The sequence below is a fragment of the Alexandromys fortis genome, unplaced genomic scaffold (genome assembly GCF_014885135.2).
Source record: "Alexandromys fortis isolate MF-2015 unplaced genomic scaffold, M_Fortis_MF-2015_v1.1 scaffold_342, whole genome shotgun sequence".
Taxonomy (NCBI): domain Eukaryota; kingdom Metazoa; phylum Chordata; class Mammalia; order Rodentia; family Cricetidae; genus Alexandromys; species Alexandromys fortis.
The window spans coordinates 459,343-482,763 of record NW_026068210.1 but is presented as its reverse complement, the minus strand read 5'-3'; the positions used below and the strand labels follow the sequence as shown (position 1 = coordinate 482,763).

Sequence of the window (23,421 nt, the reverse complement as noted above, 5' to 3'; positions counted from 1 at the left end):
AGAGAGGCTTCATTCTGGCCTCTAATTGCATTCAAGCATACAGCTCTGGGGGCGGAGCGGGGATCACAGCAGCAGCAGCAGGGCTGGTCACATAGCACCCATAGTCAAGAAGCAGAAAAGGGCCAATCATGCTGCTGCTCAGCTTCCTTTGTCCACTTATGCAGTCCAGGATTCTGGCCAGAGAATGGCAACACTTACAGTGGACAGGTCTCCCCACCTCATGTAGCACAATCAAGATAATTCTTGTAGGCATGCCCAAAGGCCCCCCTCTGAGATGATCTTAGATCCCGACACGCTGACAACACTCACCATCACATAGCCCATCCTAGTAGATGTTCTTCTAGATACCAAGCGGCCCTTTACTCACATCCCTCCTGACAGTGTGTCAACGGTGTTTCCATATATGCAAACCTCTTCCTGAGGGAAGCCTGCAGGCATACAGTGCAGGCATGAATGATGGCTATGTGCAGAGACTCTCGTCATACAATCAAGCCGCTTGGGATAAAGTGTTCTGCTTTCCTTCTTGGCCTCCTCTCACCCAGTTTGCAGATAATAGGGACTTAGTGCCCCACAAGATACTTGCTGAGCGCCAGGCAGTGTGCTGGCACCTTTGTACTACTGGTGACAAAAAGAGGACCGCTAACAAGTGTGTGTTTGCCTCCATGCAAGGCCCTGTGTAAGGAGGATTTTTTTTTTGCCATTTGAATTTTTTAATTTAATAATTGCAGCAATCATATAAGGTAGGTACTGCTATCTACATTTGTCTACTTGTCTATGAGGGATCGAGGCAGAAAGATTAAGCAGATTGCCCCAGCTGCATAGTTAGTAGTTGTACAATTAGTGTATATCCAAAGATTGGAGAAATGTTCTGATTCCCAAGTCCACGGTAAGACCCCGTGCTGTCTTCCTCTGACATATCTATAACCAGAGTTTTAGGGCAAAGGCTAAGGCACCAGCAGCTCCAGCTTGGGCTCAGCCACCTGTCCCAGTGTGCAATTAAATAGGTAAGAAATGGTGAAAAGTGAGAGAATAGGCACACTGGAAGAGGAACAAGGCCCCAGTGACTCACAAGACCTTCATAGTCTCTGCTTCAAAGTTGGGTCCCTGCCCTGCCTTTCCTCAGTGATGGACAGCAGTCTGAGAGTAGAAGCTGAAAAAAAAAATAAAAAGAGAGTAGAAGCTGAATACATCTTTCTTTTGAGCAGAGTGGTTTATCACAGCAACAGAAAGTAAACCAGCAGAGTATGTAGGTGAATGTATGTATTTTCTCATGTATATGACCATGCTTGTGGAGGCCTTAGTTGTCCCTGGGAGTCTTCCTAGATTACTCTCTACTGCTTTCTTTGATGCAGAATCTAAACCCAGGGCTCTCTCATAAGCCTGCTCTGAGTGGCTGTGTCCACCGTCCAAGCATTGGCATCACTTACTGTTGCTATGACCACCTGGCATGTGATGGGCTCTGGGAATCCAAACGCTGATCCTCATGTTTGCAAGGCAAAAACTTTATCTACTGAGCCAGCTCCCTGGTTCCCGGACCCCACAGTTCTCACCCTGTGGCTCTTGGCTGTGGGAATCAGCACCTTGGGTAGGTTGAGGTGATGAGGGGGTGCAACAACCTGGTTCTAGGGTAAAAAGTAGAGAACTCAGTACACGTTTGGAATCACAGCTCCATTTTGCATTCAGCCCTTCCTCATTTCCATGGAAGCATGGGTTGTGGGATTGTTCAGCCCTACTTTCTCATTAGTGTCCAGCAGTCACCTTGGCCACATCAGCTCTGAGATCTGTGACCATGTACAAATGTGATGACTCTTCAGCAGCAGCCCTCTGGCAAAGTGCCATCAGCACTCAACTGTGAAGAGAGGAGGAATTTCATCCATAGCCCTGCCTCTGTTTGTAGGACAGCTGACTTCACATCTGAGAGTCACCTCAGTAAGTACCATCCGACACCATCAGTCTCTTCTCAAGAAGCAAGTGCTCACACAGGACCCCTGTGGCCACACCGTGACTGTGAGAACATGAACCCTGCAGAACCTCTGTGCTCTTGTGTCTTAGATGGAGCTCTCTTACGACCTCCTGTGCACCTGAGGTAGTTTTATGTGACCCCTGGCATCTAAGTATATAAAGTAGGTATCGAATATTTATTGATAAACAAAAAAAAAGCTTAAAATAAGTTAAGATAGCTCTTTAGTACATAGATAATTTTATATTTTTTAACTATAAAAGCTAAATTACAAACTGATGGGTTGTGCTTGGTTGCATATTTCTTAGCATTTTTTTTTTTAATTTTCGAGACAGGGTTTCTCCGTAGCTTTTGGTTCCTGTCCTAGAACTAGCTCTTGTAGACCAGGCTGGCCTCGAACTCACAGAGATCCGCCTGCCTCTGCCTCCCGAGTGCTGGGATTAAAGGCATGTGCCACCACCGCCCGGCTGGCTGCGTATTTTTATGAGAAGAATTAAATCTTGGCTGAGTCTTGATATTGCAGGACATGAAACATCCCCAATGCTTTTCAGAGTTGGTTTATAACTGCCAGTGCTGAAAATGCCACTTCACGTGAGTGCATAAAACAGAACACCAGAAGTACGTCTAGGGCCATACATACATTATAAGAAATACTGTCCTAATCTGAAGCCCAAATTCACTTAACTTTAAAAAAAAAAAAAAAACAATGAAACTCAACAGCTCAAATGACAGTTTTTTAAAATACAGCATTCTAACACAGTAAAATTAAAAATGTACTAATTTTATGCTTACAAACTGAGAAATGACACTAGGAAAATATTAGAAAGAAGCCATGGTGGGTTTTCGTAAGAGCAGAGAACTAGGTGTGCTCTGTAAACACACCACAGTTTATAATGTAAAGTCATCTCAAATCTAAGATGAGGTGTTTGGGATGTAGCCACTGGTTACTGGGTGTTTGATGGCATTCACAGTGCAGAGTATACCTGTTGTGTGCTCAGAATCAAGGGGACCATGAGGTCATGTGATCTAACACAGGGGGCACTGCCAAACACATCTTATACCCATTATATGTTTGATTTTGAGTTAATTTTTGGTCATTGTATGCTCATAAACTTTTCACTGTTGCCAAGTGTCTGTGACCCTCCACTTTTAGTTACCTGGCCCACATTGTCAGGCACCCAGGGCATCTCATAGTAATGTCTCATAGTAGTGTTATCTCGTTTTTTTTCTTTGTAACAGCTCTTTGGAATGTGGTTGGCAATTGAGAGCATAGGTTCCAGTCAAGACCAGATTTTGAATCCTAAAATGCTAACTGGTTTTATGTGAACTTGATACAAGCTCAAGTCATCTGAAAGAAGGGAATCTCAATTAAGAAAGTGCTTCCATAAGATGGGGCTGTAACCAGGCCTATAAGGCATTTTCTTAATTAGTGTTTGAGGAAGGGGCAGCCCATTGTAGTGTTACCATATCTTAAGGGCTCCTCGAAACCCTTAAGAAACCAGGCTAAGCAAGCCATGAAGGGAAAGCCAGTAAGCAACACCCCTTCATGGCCTCTGCTCCTGCTTCCAGGGTCCTGTCTGTTTGAGTTCCTATCTTGACTTCTCTTGATGATGACAGTTATAGAAGTATAAGCCAAATAAACCCTTTCCTCCCCAATTTGCTTTTTGGTCCTGGTGCTTTGTTGTGGCAATAGTAACCCTAATTAGGACACCTAATATGAAAGTGTAGCAATTGTATGGCCCAGATTGCTTAGCTCTCTGGCTGTGGTTTCCAATCTACTGATGGAAATGATAGTGCCCACCGCAGAGGGCTGTGAGGACAAGAGTGTGGGAAAACCCTCAGCATAGGCTGCGCATGGAGAGTATTCAGATAGTGATTGTGATGTCGGCTTCAGAGCAGAAGAAACGCTGTTTCAGGGAGGTTAACTGCACATCATTGCTGTTTGACATAAAAGGAAAGAAACTGAGGTTGGGCATCTTGCCGGCTGTCACACAACCAGTGAGTAGAATTGTTGGACCACAGTCCAGGTCTCCTGATTCTTCACCAGACACCTCTGAAAACTGAAATAAATGATCTTAACTCATTTGAACTAACCCTTGATGATAAAATCCAAACCCCAACACCCTTCCTGCTGAATCCTGCTTTTCTTGAAACAACCTTCCAGTGAAAGGTGGGTGGGATTGTGAGTACAAGCCAAGCACCTGAGTGATAGAGCAGAAAACCTTGTGAGGAACCATAATTCCCCAGGGTGCTCCCAGAATGCAGTATTTTGGTTAATGGATTTTCTCAGAGTATCTACCTCTTCTTTCTGTTCTTCTCTGAAAGTCACTAGGAACACATTGTTGCTACTCAGTTCCTGTTGCTGGAAGGAACTGAGTGGTTTAGGACAGCAGCTAGTCTCCTTAGATGGCAAAGGACCTTGGTGAGGTGTTCAGCTGCCAGGTGTGAGGTGCAGGACTCTCCTAACTGCCTGTTCATCTGTCTGGGTCTTTCACAGGTGTTGCACCGTGCTGTGTTCACTGAGCTGAGGGGCAGAAAGGAAACAGTTATCTCATATCACATGTGGTGAGACGTGGTGCAGAGAACATGGTGTCCACTAGGACCTTGAGTCAGAACCAGAACTGGAGTGGTGTCATAAGACAAGCATACCTGGCTTGGAATCCTGGTTTTGCCACTTAGTGATAGCATGGCCTTTGAGCATGTTACTCTTAGGTCCCAGGGTTTCTCATCTGTAGAATTCAGATTATTTTAGGGACTGGGATACATCTCCATGGTGCAGTATGCACTAGAACACACAAGGCTCTGGGATCAACCCCCACTATCACCAGAAAGAAGGAGGGAGGTCCTTGAAATGATGTTACTTTATGGATTCTAACAGAGAAATTGGCATTGTGCCTGGTCTCAGCACACAGACAGGCATTGTGCCTGGTCCTCAGCACACGGAAGCTCTTGTTATTGTCTCCCAGGATACCTGCCTCTGTGGTTATAGAAAGCAGGAATTGGACTGGTCTGCCCTGAGGCCATCAAACTCTAGAAGTCTCTTTGAAATTGATCTACCCTTCAAGCTTTAGGATTCTTACTTTACCTCTTTCTAGTACATGAGTCAGCAAGCTTTTATTCTGTAGGGAAAGCAGTTTTGTATCCAGAGGTGCCACAAAGTCATAGGCTGATGACTATGTATAGATTTGGTGACAGTGAACACCATGGTCTGGAAATGTTTGGGGGATCCTGTAAGGCAGTCTTCTTAAGCCTTGCACAGGGTTTGAACATGAGACCAGGGGGCATGTGAGATGAGATTGGACACATTCAGGTGGTGTAGCTGTGGAGGAGAACAGAAAACATTTCAGATGTAAGATATAATAATCTTGGCTACAACAGAAATTTTCATTGGTGTGGAAACATTAGTGTGTCTAAAGATGGGGAAATCTACTCAAATATAGACCTTCATGTGTTTATGTAAGCAGGTGTGTATTATCTCATCTACCCAAGGATGAGTAACCTAGGATTACTAACCTAAAACACTAGCAGTAGAAGCCATCAGAGGCACTCACCAAAACCGATCTTATTGCAGAAGCAAAAGGCCCCAGCTGGTAGTTCGGAGGCCAAGGGGTTGCTCTCATCTCACCCGTGTTCAACATCGTGACTTGGGTAGCATGTGGCTTCTTTGTGGCTTACCTCCTTACTTATACAGACAGTGGGCCTCTTTTGGAAAACCTTTTGGCAGCATTGCCAAGAGCATTGAAGATATTTAGTTACTTTAATTTATTAACTCATATCCTCAAATTCACTTCTAAGGAAAGCTCTTGAATTTGGAAAACTCTGGGCTAGAGTCCAGCTTTTCAGAGCTTTTGTGTTCCACCTCCAGTATCATTGGGGTTTTATTTTGTATTTTGGGTGGTGTTCGTTTTGTTTGTATGTGTGTATTGTTGTTTGACACAAATTCTTACTATGTAGACCTGACTAGCCTGGACCTCATTATGTCAGCTAGGCTGGCCTTGAACTTTGTAGCCATCCTCCTGCTTCTGTCTCCTGGTGCTGCCTGCGATTATAGGCATGCGCCGTCACATTTGGCCTCATCTCAATGTTTCTATGCCTTGGTGAAATTAAGAGCTATATCAATGTCTGGAATCCATGTTGAATGAATATTTTCTAAGGAGCATTACACTTCTGAGAGGTAAATGTGAAGTCAGAAGCTATGGATGGATATATATATATATACCTGAACTGTCCTTCCCTGTTACCTAGCAGCTGCCCACTTCTCCTTTCTGCTCAGTTCCTTAGATTCCCCTTCTTGCTAAAATGACATCACTTCCTCCCCATTCTTGTTCCCGCTGACACTGCTCTAACACGTGTGCTTTAGGTGTGTGTTTATGTCTTACCTTCGTGTCTCTCATTTGCTTCTGTATACATAGACTGAATGTTCCACGAGTGTGTGATAACCAAGTTCCTATGGCTTGCTAAAAGGCCTGGCATACCCTAAGTACTCAATACTGATTGCATTTTCACTTTTTACCTTTCAATTTTCCATGTTTACTGCTCATTTCATAATGCCCATGCATTATACTTGTAATAGAATAAACATAGCAATAATTCATTTGTTTACTTATGTGCCCTTAAAAAGTAACTACCTCAAAGGTTCTCAAATCTTTTTTCTTTTTTTTTAATTTTTTTATTTTTTTTATTGAGAAAAGGAAAAAAAAAGTTTCCGCCTCCTCCCAGCCTCCCATTTCCCTCCCCCTCCTCCCACCCTTCTCCCCCTCCTCCCACTCCTCCTCCCCTCCCTCTCCAGTCCAAAGAACAGTCAGGGTTCCCTGCCCTGTGGAAAGTCCAAGGTCCTCTCCCCTCTGTCCATGTCTAGGAAGGTGAACATCCAAACTGGCTAGGCTCCCACCAAGCCAGAACATGAAGTAGGATCAAAACCCCATGCCATTGTCCTTGGCTTCTCATCAGCCCTCATTGTTCGCCATGATCAGAGAGTCCAGTTTTATCCCATGCTTTTTCAGTCACAGTCCATCTGGCCTTGGTGAGCTCCCAATAGATCAGCCCCACTGTCTCAGTGGGTGGGTGCACCCCTCGTGGTCCTGACATCCTTGCTCGTGTTCTCCCTCCTTCCCCTCCTCATTGGGACCTTGGGAGCTCAGTCCAGTGCTCCAGTGTGGGTCTCTGTCTCTATCTCCATCCATCACCAGATGAAGGTTCATAGCCAAGAGGATAACTATATGATTTTGGACCCAGCAATACCACTCTTGGGAATATACCCAAGAGATGCCCTATCATATGACAAAAGCATTTGTTCAACTATGTTCATAGCAGTATTATTTGTAATAGCCAGAACCTGGAAACAACCTAGATGCCCTTCAATGGAAGAATGGATGAAGAAAGTGTGGAATATATACACATTAGAGTACTATGCTGCGGTAAAAAACAATGACTTCTCGAATTTTGCATGCAAATGGATGGAAATAGAAAACACTATCCTGAGTGAGGAAACCCAGACCCAAAAAGATGAACATGGGATGTACTCACTCATAATTGGTTTCTAGCCATAAATAAAGGTCATGGAGTGTATACCTGGTGAACCTAAAGGTTCTCAAATCTTACAGTGCATCAGAGTCACCTGTCATTTTATTAAAATGCAGAGTACCTGGCCAAGAACCTTCAGCTGTTATCTGGTCACCCATAAGCACCTCTCTGACCCTTTCAGCTTACGTGTGTGTGTGTGTGTGTGTGTGTGTGTGTGTGTGTGTGTGTGTGTAGGCGCATGCATGTGTGTTGCTGATAGGATCACAGAACTTTACAAATACAAGACAAGTCATCTATGCTGAGCCCTTTCTCAGGCCCATTTCTTGTGTTAGGATGGATGGGTCCCTTGCTAGCCCACCTGTGAGAAGCTCCAGCAGGCAGGTCTTACTGAGCAGCAGGCCAGATGGTGAACAACTCTGCGAGCTTCATTACCAAGCACCTCTTCTGTGCAGAGACTGCTTTATAAAGCAATTTTTATCTGCATAGCAACACTTGAAGGTTACTTTTATTATCACACAGTTGTGTGTGTGTGTGTGTGTGTGTCTGTGTAGCCAAGCAAAAGTTGTGACTTTAGCAAGGCACGCCCTACCTTAGCTGTACAAGTGCACCCTGCCCTCTGTCTAGGCATGACAGACCAGCACACTTGGTGGGCAGCACTGCACCGTTGAGTGGATGCTCCAGCTCTCCAAATACGCTGTGGTGCCCACCCACCTGCTTCCAGGGTGCAGTGAAGCAGTGGAATTCAATTTGTTGCGGTGACCTAAGAAGGGCTATTTTTAGTAAGAAAGTAGGTCAGGGGCTGCAGTAGTGCTGCCTGAGAGAGGAGCAGCCTCCCCTCTCAGCAGGACTCTTCCTCACTTCTCAGGCAAACAGAGTGGAGGTGAGGAAGGCAAGGCTGACATCCTCACATGACCACCTGGGCCACTGACAGAGTGGGACTCCTGGGGCACAGCACATATACACGTAAGACATAAGAGGTTTGCTAGGGTACCATGGGTACCACCAAGATTCCCTTTCAAGAAGCACTGTGAATGTGGTATAGCATGTTGCACACCTGCCGCATGCCAGCTCCTGCTCTGGCTTGATATCATTATCTCACTCAATCCTTGCAGTTGCTTTCAGGGTAGGTATCAGACTTTGTGAAAAACCTAAAAGATTGCTCAGGACTACACAGATCTTGCAGAGCAGAACCAGAATGGAGTCCAGTATGAGACTCTAGTACCATGACTACATGGCCAATCCGTCATAATTACCGCCTTGCCTCTGACTCAATTTCCTCAATACTTCAGAGAAAGAAGTACAAAGCTGGCTTTCTCCACATGAACTAACCAAGTCAGGACTCCAGGGGTGCCCAGGACCCTTCCTCCAGTACTACCTGATCATGGAGGCCTATGAGATCCAAAACCAAGCCAAAGCATAAGATATCTTTAGACTCACAGTGTTTGAAGACCTCAGTCTAACTCAAACCTAGCACATAGCACTGCAGAGCTGTGACAGATTGTGGGGTGCTTGGAGATGCATGGGCCAGTGCAGACTTATGAACAGACTGTAGTAATTTACTATCATGATTCAGTATGTGTAGCACAGAGTGCTCTGATAGACGCCCACTCCCTGACCAGGAGCACTGGCACCATCAGCCTTGAGAGTTTGTTCCTGGCTCTATTCTGGCCCCTCTGCTAGAGAGTCCTTCCCTTGTAGCAGCCAGTACAACCTGAGACCTCTTCTACCGTTTCTGGACCCAAGGCTAGGTGACTTTAGGGGAACCATATTCATTCATTCATTCATTCATTCAACAAACACATTTGAAACTATGCTAGGTATGCAATTAGGAAGATCATTTCTCCCCCCACAGAATTTATGACCTCTGGTCCTTGTTTTACCTATCATCAGATGAGGAGGGAAGAGGAGAGAGGTCAGTTTCTCCTATCTGAGGCTTCACAGCCTCCTTGTTATAAACATCCATCTTTGAATTACACTGTCGCTCTTACTCATTTGCATCTAATGCAAAAAAGAACAAAATGGAAGCTGCCAGTTTCAGACTTGGGAGGGGCAGTAAGGACATAGGCTAATTTAATTTCCTAATACACAGTGGGGAAGAGGAGGCTATAAAAAGGGTGTGCCTTGTCTGCATTTTAGTGATGCCAGGATGGGGAGGGCAGCCATCCAAGGGTTCGGTCCTGTGGTAGCTGCTTCCCAGCCTCCAATTGATGAGCCACTCCCAGGAAGGCTTCTAGAGTTGTGCGACAGTGAGCTCTCCAAATATCACTGCCCAGGCCCCTTGTAGCCCAGGAGAGGGGGGATGGGAGGTAGACTCTGATCACTGAACCCCAGAAGTGAAATAAGGCTGAAATTGTGTAAATGGAGACTGTTCTTTGGTTTTTTTAAACGGGGTTTCTCTGTAGCTTTGGAGCCCATCCTGGAACTATCTCTTGTAGACCAGGCTGGCCTCGAACTCACAGAGATCCACCTGCCTCTGCCTCCCAAGTGCTGGGATTAAAGGTGTGTGCCACCTCCGCCTGGCTGGTGGCCTGTACAGAGACGAAACCACGACTTTTGTTTGTGTCAAGACTGCCACAAGACTGGACAAGAAGTTGAAGCAGGGCATGGAGAATTTGCCGACAGAGTTCCTAAAACAAGTACACAGGCATGGACATGGTTACTTCGAAAGAAGGCTGGGTAGAAATAGCTGGCAGGAAACTACCATGAGCTCACCTGGGGGACCTACAAAAGGGCCAGCCTCCCCTACTGTCCTCAGAACCTTCTATGCTTTTGGACCTTGCCTACTACCCACTTGCAGCCAGTGTTTGGAATCTGAAGCTGGAAGGACAAAGGATGTTTTTAAATGGCCAGCAGCAGGAGGCCCATCTCTTATGCAGGAACTGGGACAACTCCACTTTGCACAAGAAAATGCTGTGTTACTGAAAAGCTTTGGCAAATACTGAAGCACCTGCTTTTCTCTCCTCTCCATCACTGTCTGGTAACCAGCATGTTGAAACACTTCCCTTGGTGAATCAATAGCATTTTCTGGTTTCTAGTGATTCCTCCCTTGGAAGAAGGTATTCAGAAGCCGGAGACAGCGAGAGCATCATCCTTGGTTATGAAAACCTTTGTCCATTCTGTATTTTCATGTGTAATTTTCATCTCCTAAATTGGCTCATGTTCCATGCTTTATTATATTTAAAAAAAAAGCAATTTCCAGTAGACATATAGCATTGTCATTGAGAACAGCTCATCCATGTATATAAAATGCCATGTGGGAGCTCACATAATGTATGGTCCCTAAAATAAAGATACCTTATATCTCAGACAGAGACTTCCAGGTGAGTGAGTCTGCAGCGTTGACTCCCTTCCTCTGCTAGCCCTTGCTCTCAACCTCACAGAGAGGGCTGGGTACTGAGCAAGTCTGATGACTAGGAAATTCCAGCTGTGGTAATCCACCTGGTGATGCTGGGTGATGCAGTTAGGTTTGGAGATGTCTTCCAAGGACTCCTCTGACTCTGTCATCTTATGTCCCTTTCCCTCATCTCTCTTGCTCAGTTTACTTTTTTTTTTCTTGTCCTTTCCCTAGGAAACCCCTCTGACTAGTTCATGAGCAGCTCAGGTGCTGGGCTCACATCTTACTGTCTCTTTGTCACCTAGATCCAGCAGTATCTGATGCCTGGGCAGTACTCAGCCAGCACAGGATGACGAAGGGGAGGAGACAAATGCATTTTCATGACTTCACTGCTGCTATCATTCATGAAGCGGGGTGACTCAAGGCCTTGTGGGTCCCCGGTGGGAGACGGACAGATACACCATGCAGAGAGAGCTTGGATATAGAGTTTATTTAGTGGGTATTGGGAACGCCATATGAGTAAAGGATTGTGGAGGAGGGGGGACAGAAGAGAAGAAAGAGGAAGAAAAGGAAGGGAGAGAGGCAGAAGCTGCCTCTTCAGAAGAGGGACAGATCAAGATATCTGCCTTGGTTTGAAGTGGGAGATTTGAGTGGGTGGGGCTTATCTCTTAAAGGGACAGGGTGCCTAGGTAACTAGCCAGACCAGTAGATTACAGCAATTCCTACTTAGATATATCCAAGTAATCTTCATAATTTGTCCTGAAGGCTTAGTCATTATAAATCTCTTCTGACACATAAATAGAACAAACACAGACTGGGAGACCTGACAAAACAGGGTTTAAGTCTCAGCTCCCCTCGTACTATATAGTGATTGAGTCTCTCTTTTTAAATCTGTGTGTGTGCCTGTGTGTACAGCTATGTGTGTGTGCATTGTACATATGTGAAAGTCATAGAACAGCTTCAGATGTCAGTCCTTATCTTCCACTTTGTTTGAAACAGGGTATCTTGTTTGCTAGTTGATACAGCAGGTTAGCTGGCTGTGTGCATCTGGAAACTCTCCTGTTCTACTATGGAAACACTGGATTTCAGACGTGAGCTGTTGGGTGGTTTCTGGGGATTCCACCGGTCCTTACACTTATGCAGCATGCTACCGCCCCAGCCTGTGATCAGAACCTCTTGTTTAACCACGGTTTCTCTGATGAGGATTATGCACCAACTGCTCATGCTTCTTGTTGAGATTGGCTTACTGAACTGTGGTGTAAGAATGCCCAACATAAAATAAGAACATAAATATTTTAGTTCCTTCTCTTTCTTCCCTTGTTCGGTGTTGAGTGATAGAAGGAGTAGGAAGAGGCACTGGGAAGGGAGGTTCTCTTTAGGTTGTAGCATAGCAGATGACACCATGGTGCAGTGTCAGTGACTGGGCACCTTGATGGATCCCCACTTCCTCAAACCTGAGCTCAGCGGGGTTAACAGAAGCACAAGAATCCAAGAGACTCTGCAGTGTTTGGGCTTGCTTCAAGAGACCCCAGGCCATGATGAACTGCTTGCTCGGGGACTAGAGATCTGGGTACTGGTTTTGTGACAGCTCCCCTCTCCATGCCCTGGCACACTGCTTTCATAAGAGTTTTTTTTTTTTCTTCAAACTATAACAAGCTGTTTCAGATCCAGACAGGAAGCTAGGCTAGTTTGTTCAGAGCAGTTGGTAAGTGATGAAGCCTCTCAATACCTCCAACACTAGCACCACAGTGCTACCAGCTGCCACCCTACGTGCCAAGTATGTGGAACCCTTAAGACAGCACCGTGAGTGGGCATCATCCATCCTGTTTGGTAGGGCAGTGGTTTGTGGTTGAGAGTTCTACCAAGGTTCAAATCCTGGCCCAACGTGTTAGTACATCCTCACTTGGTACTTCTCCAGCAACAGAGTCTGACTAGTAATATACTGTGAGGATTCACTGAATTCTGCTACTTGGCATAGTGCCTAATGCATGCTTAGTCAGTCCTCAGTAAATGTTACCATGGTAATGACAGCAATGGTGGCTTTGCCACTCAGCTCCCCATTGCTCTAGCAAAATACCTAAAGCAGTAAACTCAAAGAGGAAACGTTTATTTTGGCTGGTAGCTTAAGTGCTTTAGTCCATGCTCCATTGGTCACAGGCTTTGGAGTCTGTGATGACATAGCCTAGTGATGTGGAGCCTACGCTGGAGAAAAGCTGTTCTCTTCGTAACAGGCAAGAAGCAGAGAGACAAGGAACTAGGGTGCCCAAAATTCCTTCAAAGCCATGCACCCATGACTTAACTTCCTCCCATTAGGCTCTACCTCTTAAAGGTTCCACTATTTTCCAGTACCACCAAGTTGAGAGATAATCTTTTGAGGGATATATAGAGCTATAGCGTAGCCATGTAAACATCACAATCTCCTCGCCCCATAGAAGACAGGCCACTATGTGCATATGAGAAGTACTAAGAGGTGTGTATGGAGGGGAGAATGAATAGTTTCTGTTAACCAACACAGAGCCCCTTGGAATGGTATGAGAAAGGGCCCTTGTATGCTTGGATAAGATAAATGCAGAGATAGACTGCATTTGACTCCTGCATTCAGTGGACTGTTGATTGACCACCTACTGTGCACCAGGCCTTGTGCTAAAAGCTGGCTATGCTCTGGTGCTAAGACCACTGTGAACCCTGAGCTGGAGTCTTACACTCATGGGGGAAACAAAGCCTATGAAAACAGTTGCCGCAGCCATATACAGTACAAACTAGGGAAACATGTGGAAGAAAGGGACAAGGTGACCTGAGAGAATATGTAACAGGGGTCCTGGTGCGTTTCAGGAACCAAGGAAAGATAGCTTTGCTAAGGAAGGGAGCTGAGGAAGACAAGGAGGGAGTAGATATGGCCTCTGGGTGAGAGGCAACCCAGTGCTATGAGAATAGGGAGGGTCTCGAGTGTGGAGAAGAAGATACCAGCCCTTGTTAGGCACTTCCCTCTATCCTCATGGGGACAGTTGGAAGGTTGAAACAGAGGTGGACACATGTGTGACACATGTGAAGAGGACCGTGTTCAATCTAGCATTTGCCGATCTCCCAACACTGGTCCTGAGCATGGATGCAAGGCCAGGTGTGGGCAGCAAGATGAGAGGAAGGGGAAGACTTTGTGCACTACGCTGGGTAAGAACTGATGCTGAGCTGGACTAGAGGGACAACAGCAGAGGTGAGAAGAACATGTGATTTGAAGACAAATAATTAGGTACTGTTTTGTTTTGTTTTGTTTTGTTTTGTTTTGTTTTGTTTTGTTTTGAGACAGGGTTTCTCTGTGTAGCCTTGGCTATTCTGGAGCTCGCTCTGTAGACCAGGCTGGCCTCCAACTTAGAGATCTGCCTGCCTCTGCCTCCAGAGCACCAGGATTAAAGGTGTGCACCACCACCACCTGCCTTGGAAAATAATCTTTTTAACGTAGAGGGTGATTAGGTTTGAGTAGAAAGATTTTGATTAGAAATTAATGACATTTCACTGGAGGTGACTTTTAAACATTCACATATAGATAATGGGACATGGTGCCTTTAGATGCCCTTGTATAGTCTAACCTCCATTCAACCTTTTTGAGGTCAGGCTCATTTACCTTGTTCATCAAGGACTCATGGTTTGCTTTCTACCTGTTGTGGTTCTCTTTCTTTCCCTGAACATTCGGAAAAGGGATGCCGTGAGAAAGGAGCCAAAAAGAGTCTGAATAGTCTAGAGAGTTTCTCCCTCCTAGGAAGCAGCTCACACAGTTCTCTATGTTCTGATGCTGCTTTCAGACCTATAGGTAAGGTAGCTCTGTTTAATGCGTGTGCTTTATTCATTGCTCAACTCACACGCCATTAAATATGTATGCGCATGTCGAAGGCACAGTGTGAAGTCAGAGAAAGACCCCTGATTCTTCTTGGGAGTGACACCCTGCACCTATGTGACATGGACGATTTTTATTATTATTTTGTTTTTCAAGACAGGGTTTTTCTGTAGCTTTGGAGCTTGTCCTGGAACTAGCTCTTATAGACCAGGCTGGCCTTGAACTCACAGAGATCCGCCTCCTCTGCCTCCCAAGTGCTGGGATTAAAGGCGTCTGCCACCACCACCTGACCAACATGACTGACTTTAGAGAAACCAAGGAAGGTGCTACCCCTTTTCTGAATACTGCTAACTTTGATTAAAGTGATACACCTTGAATCAGAAGACTAGTTGCTTGGGGCTTCCTCTACAGCTGCACTCCTTAGTCTGTCCCTGGAGGCTTCTCTTCTCCAGAGTCCCCTAGACGGTAGCTACTTCCAGTCCCCTACTCAGTATTTTCTGGCCTCTCTGTATCCAGGGTAAGTAGAGGAGGGAGAGAGAACTGTCAAGATGTCTCTGTGTCCTCCTACAGAGTGACTGGGGCGGGGGCAGGGACTGATGGGCAGTGGAGTCACTCGTCCCAGCACCATGTGGATGTCTATGAGTAATAGATATGTACTCTAAGAGCATATGCCTTATGAAACCCAGGCTCACGAGTCATGAATTCTGACTAGTGATTGCCATCACACAGGATAGCTAGCTGTGGACAGTCCTGCTCAGGGGAGTGAAGGCAGAAGATAACTGAACAAGATATTGGCACTCAGACTCTGTGGAGCCCAGACTTTCTTACAGCTGCAGCAGATGGTGACTCTTGCTAGGGACAGTTGTTCCTGCACAGACTGGGTGACCAATTGTTAGGTGGGGCAGGGGGCTCCAGCTTAAATGTAATGGCATTTCACGTGTATTTTAAAAAGTAAAACTTGCCTGAGGGTCAGAAAATTAAAACAGCCACACTGGCCAGTCTATAAACCAGGCAGTGGTAACACACAACTTTAATGCCATAGAAACTAGGCAGTGCATCCCTTTAATCCCAGTGGTGTATGCCTTTAATCCCAGCCATAGAGAGGATTATAAAATGGGAGGAGACAGCTCCTAGTCTCAGTCTCAGAGATTCCTTGAGGCGGGATTGCCATTTTCAGACTGAGGTTGGGATAAGAACCAATGGCTGACTGCTTTTCAGGTCTTCAGGTTGAACCCCAATAACAGTCTCTGAGTTTTTATTAATCATGCATCACTTAGGATCTTTGATTCTTGGCTTTGCTTTATTTATTTATTTATTTATCTATTTGTGGTGTGTGTGGTGTGCATATCTATGTGTTGTGGTGTCTATGTCTATATGGGGGTATGTGTGGTATGTATGTCTGTGTGTATCTGTGTGGTGTGTGGTGTGTCGTGTGTGTCTCTGTGTGTGTCTTGTATGTATGTGGTATGTATATGTTTGTAGTATGTGTATGGTGTATATGTGGTGTGTCTGTCTGTGTGGTGTATGTGTGGTGTATTGGTGTGTGTGGTATTTGTGTCTGTGTGTATGTGTGGTCTCTGTGGGGGGGGGGGATGGTTAAAATGCAGGTTCAGCCCTGCAGCCATCAGCCAGAATGCAAGGAGGGAGAAACCCATGGGCCTCTGAGCAGCTGGCAGTTCTGTAATCTGTATATGTGGCTGGGGACACATGACCTGAGGAAGAACATTTGCGGCTCCCCAGAGCACAAATGCAAGGCAGCCTCAAAGACCAGGACAGTCTGTCCTGTTTCTCCCTGAGGGCTGACACCCTTTTAGCACAGAGCCCACCTGGCTTGGCATCCAAAGAAGGAATCCTTTCAGGTGCCAATGTCAACGTGTCTGCAATCTGATCCCCAGAATAATTCAGTCCACGTCTCTCCCATGCCAGTTCTCTCCCAAAGTTGATCGTTCTGTGTCTTAGGAGATCCATGCTGTTGGATTCTAGAGCGAGTTGTCAGCAAGACAGAGACTAGTTTTTCGTTGGGGCTGACACAGTCCTTGAAAACTGGAGGCTGCTTGCTGTTGCAGAATCCTTGACACCCCAAGCAAGGCTCTGAGTCCATGTCACCACCTAGCACACCTAGCCAGCCTGAAGACGTTTGTCCCTTTTCGGGAGTGTCCACAGCAGCTGTCCAGGGTGCATCTGTCCATGTGACTCATGTTTACTGGCTACTTTCTCCACCCAGCACCCCTACAAACTCCACTGGGTGGAGTTGCCCAGCCCCTCTGTTCACATTGAGGACATGGCTGTGCAGGGTGCAGTTGTGTGTCTGATTGTTGGCAGCACCTTTTCTCACATCCCAGCCTGACACGGTAAAACACCATTGAGGAGTTCTGGCCCTACACATGCTAGTTATTAATATTCTATGTGGCTGGTAAGAAATCAAGGTGAAGTGTTCGGTGACGCAGTATGTGGTCTACACTGGGACTCAGGTGTGTTCTCACAGCAGACCTGCAGGAGAGCCTGCAGGACACACAAGCGTCCTGACAATCAGGCTGCTAAGTGACTCCCCGCCCGAGACCCAGCTTTCTGTCAGTGAGAGTGTGACTCCTAGTACCATCTCTCTGGGAGGGCGCGGTAAGAACAGAGTGCTGACTGGGGCCTTATGTGCACACTGCCCAGCACAGAGCCTGGCATGGGAGGGCTTTGGGCCAGGCCTGCTTTCTTTCTCTAATCCCCTCCACCTTTCCACAACACCGACACCCTACTGATTACATTTAGAAACTGAGGTCATGCTGAGTCCTCTCCATGTGCTCACCCCTCCCTCCCAGAGGCTACTCAGATCCCTCATCTTCACTCTGTCAAATGCCACCTGCTTGGTCCTGTGCCTGTCCTGGAAATATCATCCTTTACTGCCATAAGCATCACACCCCTGACATTTGCCCTAAGGCTGGGCTCTAGCTGGAGCCTTGCCCTCCCACTCAGTCCTGGGGCTTCCCCTTTCCTCACTTGCTCTAGGGCAGGTGCAGAAACTCCACTCTCCTGCCGTGCTTTTACGCTACTGTGTTTCATGAGCAGTTAGGAACTGGCATAAGCTGGAACCCTGGCCTAGGTTCTGTGCCTGATCTCAAGCTTGCCGACTTATGTGTAGGGATTAGGGGAATGTGTAACAGGAAGACAGTGGCCCCATCCTTGTCCTCCATTTGGAGAGGGGAGATGGCTAACTGGGAAAAGAGCTTGTGGTGCACGCCTGAGGACCTGCGTTCAGATTCCCCAGAACCCATGTCACGTGTGTGTGTGAAACCCCAGCTCTCCTGCAGCTGTATGGGAGGGAGGGACAGAAGGATCTCTGAAAGCTCCTGGGACATCTAGGCTGACAAGCACAAGATAAACAAGGAAACTGCAGGCCACCTGAGGTTGTCCTCTCAGCTCCACCTATGCTCCGCGGCACATGTGTCCACACTCTCGTGCTCACTCATGCAAACACTTGGATGTACATATGCATAAACACAAAGATTTCAAAGTTAATAATAAGTAAGTTTATCCACCTGGCTTTCAGGGAATGTTCATTTGCTTAGCACCTAGTCCCAGCTATCCCCTTGTTAGATAGGTTGTGGCTCTAGAGGAGGCAAGCAGCTCTGATTTTCATGGCCTTACATTCTAGTGTGGGAGATGGTGACAGGAACAGAAACAAGTAAAGCAGTAAGATCATTCATGCACAGGCATGAAATAAATATGCGGCCGCGGTAGTGAGTATTTGAGAGTTGTTTGCTGTACTGTGGGTGGGGTGGGCAGGAAAGGACCTCCCCAGAAGTGACATTTTTGAGTTGAGATTTTCTCTTAGTCTGTTTTGTGCTACTGTAAGAGAATGCTAGAGACTGAGAAATTTATACTGAGTAGAAATGTATTTGCTCATCGTTGTGAAGGTGAGGCACTGGTGTCTGAAGAGGGCCTTTTGACCATGTGATCCCATGGTGCAGAGGCATAAAGAAAGACCGAGTCAGGTGTGGTGGCATACACCTGGGAGAGTAAGAGGATCAGAAATTCAAGGTCATCTTCTACTCCATAGTAAATTTGAGGACAACCTCAGCTCCGTAAGACCCTGTCTCAGAGTTCTGTATTGGGGGCAGGCAAGAGAATGAGTTGGCAGCATCAAACCTGCTTTTGCAGTCAGCATTAATTTGTTAATGAGGATACAGTGATCATGATCTCAACACCTGCTCTGAGGATGAGTCTTCTAGCACATTTCTGGGAAGACATGACAGATTTCATGAAGAGCGGAACACGGGCACCCAGACAGAGAGAGTGCTGAGATGGTGCCACCACAGGAGCGGATGTGATCTTCAAACCTGAGATCGCTAGCCAGCCGGTGTTAGAGCACACCTTTAATCTCAACTCTAGGGAGGCAGAAGCTGGTGGAGCTCTGTGAGTTCAAGGCCAGCCTAGTCTACAGAGTGAGTTCCAGGACAGCAAGGTCCACAGAGAAACCCTGTCTCAAGAAACAAAAACAAACAAACAAAAAAACCCTGAGATCCCAAGTGGAGAATTCATTGCCAGATATCAAAGGGGATGCTGGAGAGCCAGGATGGCTGCTACAACTATTCAAGAAAATGGACAGTGGCCGGTACCAGGTCCAGTGTGCAGAGAAAAACAAACATATTGGGTGATTATGGTGAAATTAGGACATCAGGGCTTGATGAAGGATTACGTCATCCACTTAGTACTAAATTAATGTAGATCAAAGTGACACCTAGTTTTTTGTCTAAACTGGGGGTGAGAAGAATGAGAGGGCATGTCCTGGTGGTGGATGGGCTTGCAAGGTGACAGACCTGATTGCCAGGACAGAAGACTACAGATAGTGGCTAGTTCTTTTTTTTTTTAAGATTTATTTATTTATTATGTATACAACATTCTCCCTCCATGTGTGCCCACACACCAGAGGAGGGCGCCAGATCTCAGTAGAGATGGTTGTGAGCCACCATGTGGTTGCTGGGAATTGAACTCAGGACCTCTGGAAGAGCAGCCAGTGCTCTTAACCTCTGAGCCATCTCTCCAGCCCTAGTGGCTAGTTCTTGTACCTCTAAGAGACAGCTCGGGGAGGTGAAAAGGGTAGGGTTGTGACGAGTTCTTCCTTCAGTAGTCCTTTGTCGAGTACCTCATCTGGGCCTGGTGTCCTGGGGCAGTGGGCAGAGGCAGCCTGGTCCTATTCTTTGGACCTCCTGGCTTAGGAGGGGGCAGATGTATAGAGAGGTGAATCTGAGGGCAAAGGGGAGGGAGGGTAGGAGCTCAAAAGACAGGGTTAGCTTTTCCTAATGTAATGGAAATTCTTCACAGAGAACATCCTAGAATTTGCAAAGGCTCAGAATCCTGGGGAGAGAAATGTGTCCAAGAACTAGAGCCAGGTTCTGGTGGCGTATGTCTGGAATCTCAGAACCTCAGAGACTGAGACAGGAGGAAATGCGTTAGAACCCAGCCTGGGATATATAGCAAGTCCCAGGCCATGTAAGACATGCATAGTGAGAGCCTTTCAGAAAGAGAGGGGAAGGAGCATTTCTAAATGCCTCCATGTGGGAATGCCATCAGTCAGCTTTCTCCCACTGTGACAAATTCCTGGTGCAATCATTTTCTAAAGCAAGAATTTGTTTTGGCTCACAGCTCAAAGGTCTCAGTGTCTTGTCAGCTGGCCCTGTTTTCTTTGGGCCCATAGCAGCTAGTGCATCACAGCAGGGAAAGAGAAAGACAGAGTTAGCAGGGTCCCATTATTTCTCTTCAAGGGCCTACCACCAGGGACCTAGCTTCCTCCTATTAGGTCCCACTTCTACCTCCCCAACTCCCAGCACCACATATTGGGGATCGAACTTTTAATATGATCACTTGGGAGACATTTCAATCTGGATTGTAGCAGAGCCGACTTAGGCCAGTGTGTGAGTGCTGAGTACCCAGTGAGGGACTTGGTATGGCATGTTGAAGGTGTGGGACTTAATCCAGAAAGTAACCAGCATCCTAGAGTCAGTGTCTAGTTGATAGAAAGCCAGTAGCTGCCACAGAACACTAACCAGCCTCCCTTCCCCCTACCCCCACCCTGAATCTGGATGCAGCCACAGAAACATTCTCCACACAGCACTCCAGGTAGCCACTTCCAGTCAGAAGTGGAATTGGCAGGAGATGAGGCCCATTTGGCATTCCCAAAAGAACACGCATCTGTGAATCTGCTTAAAGAGCTCTAAGACCACATTCTTCCTTGAATTGCTTCATTAGCTACAACTCCATGTTGCCTACTTCATGTGAGACACAGTGGGAAACAGGAGTGATGGGGAGGCCCAGGACCCCTGCCAATGGGTGACCATGGCGCAAAGGTGGAAGATCGTAGAAATGTTTCTCAGTGTGGTCATGTTTATATGAATTTGAAAGGGTCAGTACTGAGACAGGAAGTCCGGGCTTTCAAGGAAATCCTGCAGCCCTTGGTTGTTGGGAAGGGGAATGTCCCAGTAAATGAAGGAGGCAGTCTAGCTCCTGTGAGGAGTCAGGAGGTCGCCTTTAGTCTTTCAGCACAACAGCAGCAGTGCTCATCTTTGTAGGACTCCCAGAACCTACCGGGGGCCAGAGTGCTCAGTGGATGGTTACATAAATGAGGGAAGGAAAGAACTTAGCCATCTTACCAACTGACCCTGCAGCCGGGGTCCCAAGCCCCCTGCTGAGTCCTCAGCTCTGCTACAACTCAGCTGTCTCCACTCATCTAAATATTCCAGAACAGAACAGTTCCCAGCAAACCACATTATCACTCATTTCTGATATGTCTCAATTTCATCAGCATAAAATATCAAAAGCAAGCACAACTCCACATCTCAGATCCGCCTTCTAAAAGCAGAACCAGTCTCTGTCTCAGAGTTGTGAAGAAAATGTATTAGGTTGTATTAAACAGTAAGATTGTCCTTTTTGAAGAAAAATGAACTAAATCTTATTATTCTGGCTCAGGATTTTAATTGGAATTTGAGTCATTTTGATCTAAATGTGAGCATCTATCTGGAGAACGTTTATTGACATCTGCTGTGAGCAGGACTCTGTGTGAGGCATGAGGAAAAGAGGACGATGAACAAGATACGTCCTCCCAGACAGAACTGATGGTCTAGCCTGGGATAAAGCATACATGCCCTTGACTGTGACCCAGGTGGACAGAGCATTTATGCAGCAATGGTCTAGCTCCTAGCCAGGAAGGGACGAGATCGCCACCAAGTTCACTGTAATAGGTAGGAAGACTGCCTTGCTCCACAACTCTATGGGATGCAGAGTTCAGACCAAGTTCATGAAAGGGTGTGCTCTACAGCTGTCTGATGCTCCCACTCACCTCCAACCACCAAGCTATCACCTGCCTTCTGCTGTGCTGTTATTGGCAGTAGAATCACATCAGTCAGGCCTTTATGAGCATGCTGTCTGCACCTCTGTGATCTGTGGCCTCTCCTAGGTAACCTTTCTTGGGGCTGAGTTCAAGAAAAGCTGTTCCCTGCCACAGGAGTTAGTATTTCTCCTTGTACAAGCCTTTGGACTGTCAGTTTAGCACGTGACCCCTTCTGCTATAACTGCCACTGAATCTTAGGACCCAAGTATAATTGGATCATCCTCTTTCTGACATTGTTCAAGCAGTACTGGTCAAACTTGTGTCCGTGTAGGACTCTGTGCTGAGCTGGTAGGAGACACATGCCCCGGTCCTGCTCTCTAGGGACGGTGTGGTCCAGTCTCAGAGGTGCTGTGGTTGCAGCTGGGAGGAACTTTTATGGATTCTGGGGAGAGAGATTGCTTCTAGGTTAGGCCAGGAAAGGAAACTCACAGATGGACTTGATTGGGTCTTTGAATAAATGCACTGATGCTGAACCTTTAGGTAGGTGGAGTCATGAAAAGTGATGAAGCATAAAGCCTCCAGGCATGCTTGTGAACATGGGGCAGCTTCAGACTCACTAAAGCGACTAAGGCTATAGCAAAAGGGGTTTCATGCTTAGATCTAAGTTCAGGCTCTTGCCTTTTCTATAGGTCGTAAAATGTCAGTAATAGTTTTAGAACTGACTGAAATATAAAATTCTGGGCTTAGAAAGACTCCAGATGTAATGAGTCCCACTCTACACAATAATACTGAATCTTAGAGGAATGTTAACCCAGGATCAAACAGCTAGTGCTAGGCCAGATCAGTGTCCACACATTCCATGATTGTCTTAGTTAATGTCCTGTAGCGGTGAAGAGACACCTGACAACAGCAGTTCTTATAAAGGAAGGCATTGACTTGGGCTTGCTTACAGTTCAGAGGTTTAGTCCATAATCCTCATGGAGAGGAGCATGGTGGTACTCAGGTAGCTGAGAGTTCTACATCGTGATCTGAAGATAGCAAAGAGAGAGCAAGACAGTAGGCCTGACTTGAGCTTTTGAAATCTCAAAATTCCACCTCCAACAAGGCCACACCTACTCCAACAAAGTACACCACACTTCCTTGTTGAAATAGGAGCGGTGGCGGGGCTGCGTCCCCAACACCCCGGCCGCTTGGCTAGCTCATGCCCGAAATAACAACACACAAACTGTATTCATTTAAAGAACTGCTTGGCCCATGAACTCTAGCCCTTACAGGCTAATTCTCACACCTGGACTAGCCCATTTCTAATAATGTGTGTAAGCACCCCAAGGTGCGCTTACCGGGAAGATTCTAGCCTACATCCATCTTCATCGCGTGTGCCTCAGAGAGCAGAGCTATCGCGTCTACCCGGGAGAGCTGAGCATGGCGTCTGTGATCCGGAGAGCAGAGTCTCTCCGGGA

General features: G+C 46.5%; 1 protein-coding gene across 2 annotated transcripts in view; it reads left to right on the top strand.

The window, feature by feature from the left end:
- Sergef (secretion regulating guanine nucleotide exchange factor) overlaps positions 1-23,421 on the top strand; it is a 217,877-nt gene that overhangs the window by 156,310 nt on the left and 38,146 nt on the right. The window contains exon 10 of one of the 2 annotated variants that reach the window (XM_050130259.1): positions 1,745-1,864. The exons of the other annotated variant lie outside the window; for it this stretch is intronic. Coding sequence (XP_049986216.1) covers positions 1,745-1,803 — 59 coding nt within the window. The 3' untranslated portion in view covers positions 1,804-1,864. Of the gene's footprint in view, positions 1-1,744; positions 1,865-23,421 lie in introns of those variants that run through there. 2 annotated transcript variants of the gene reach the window in all.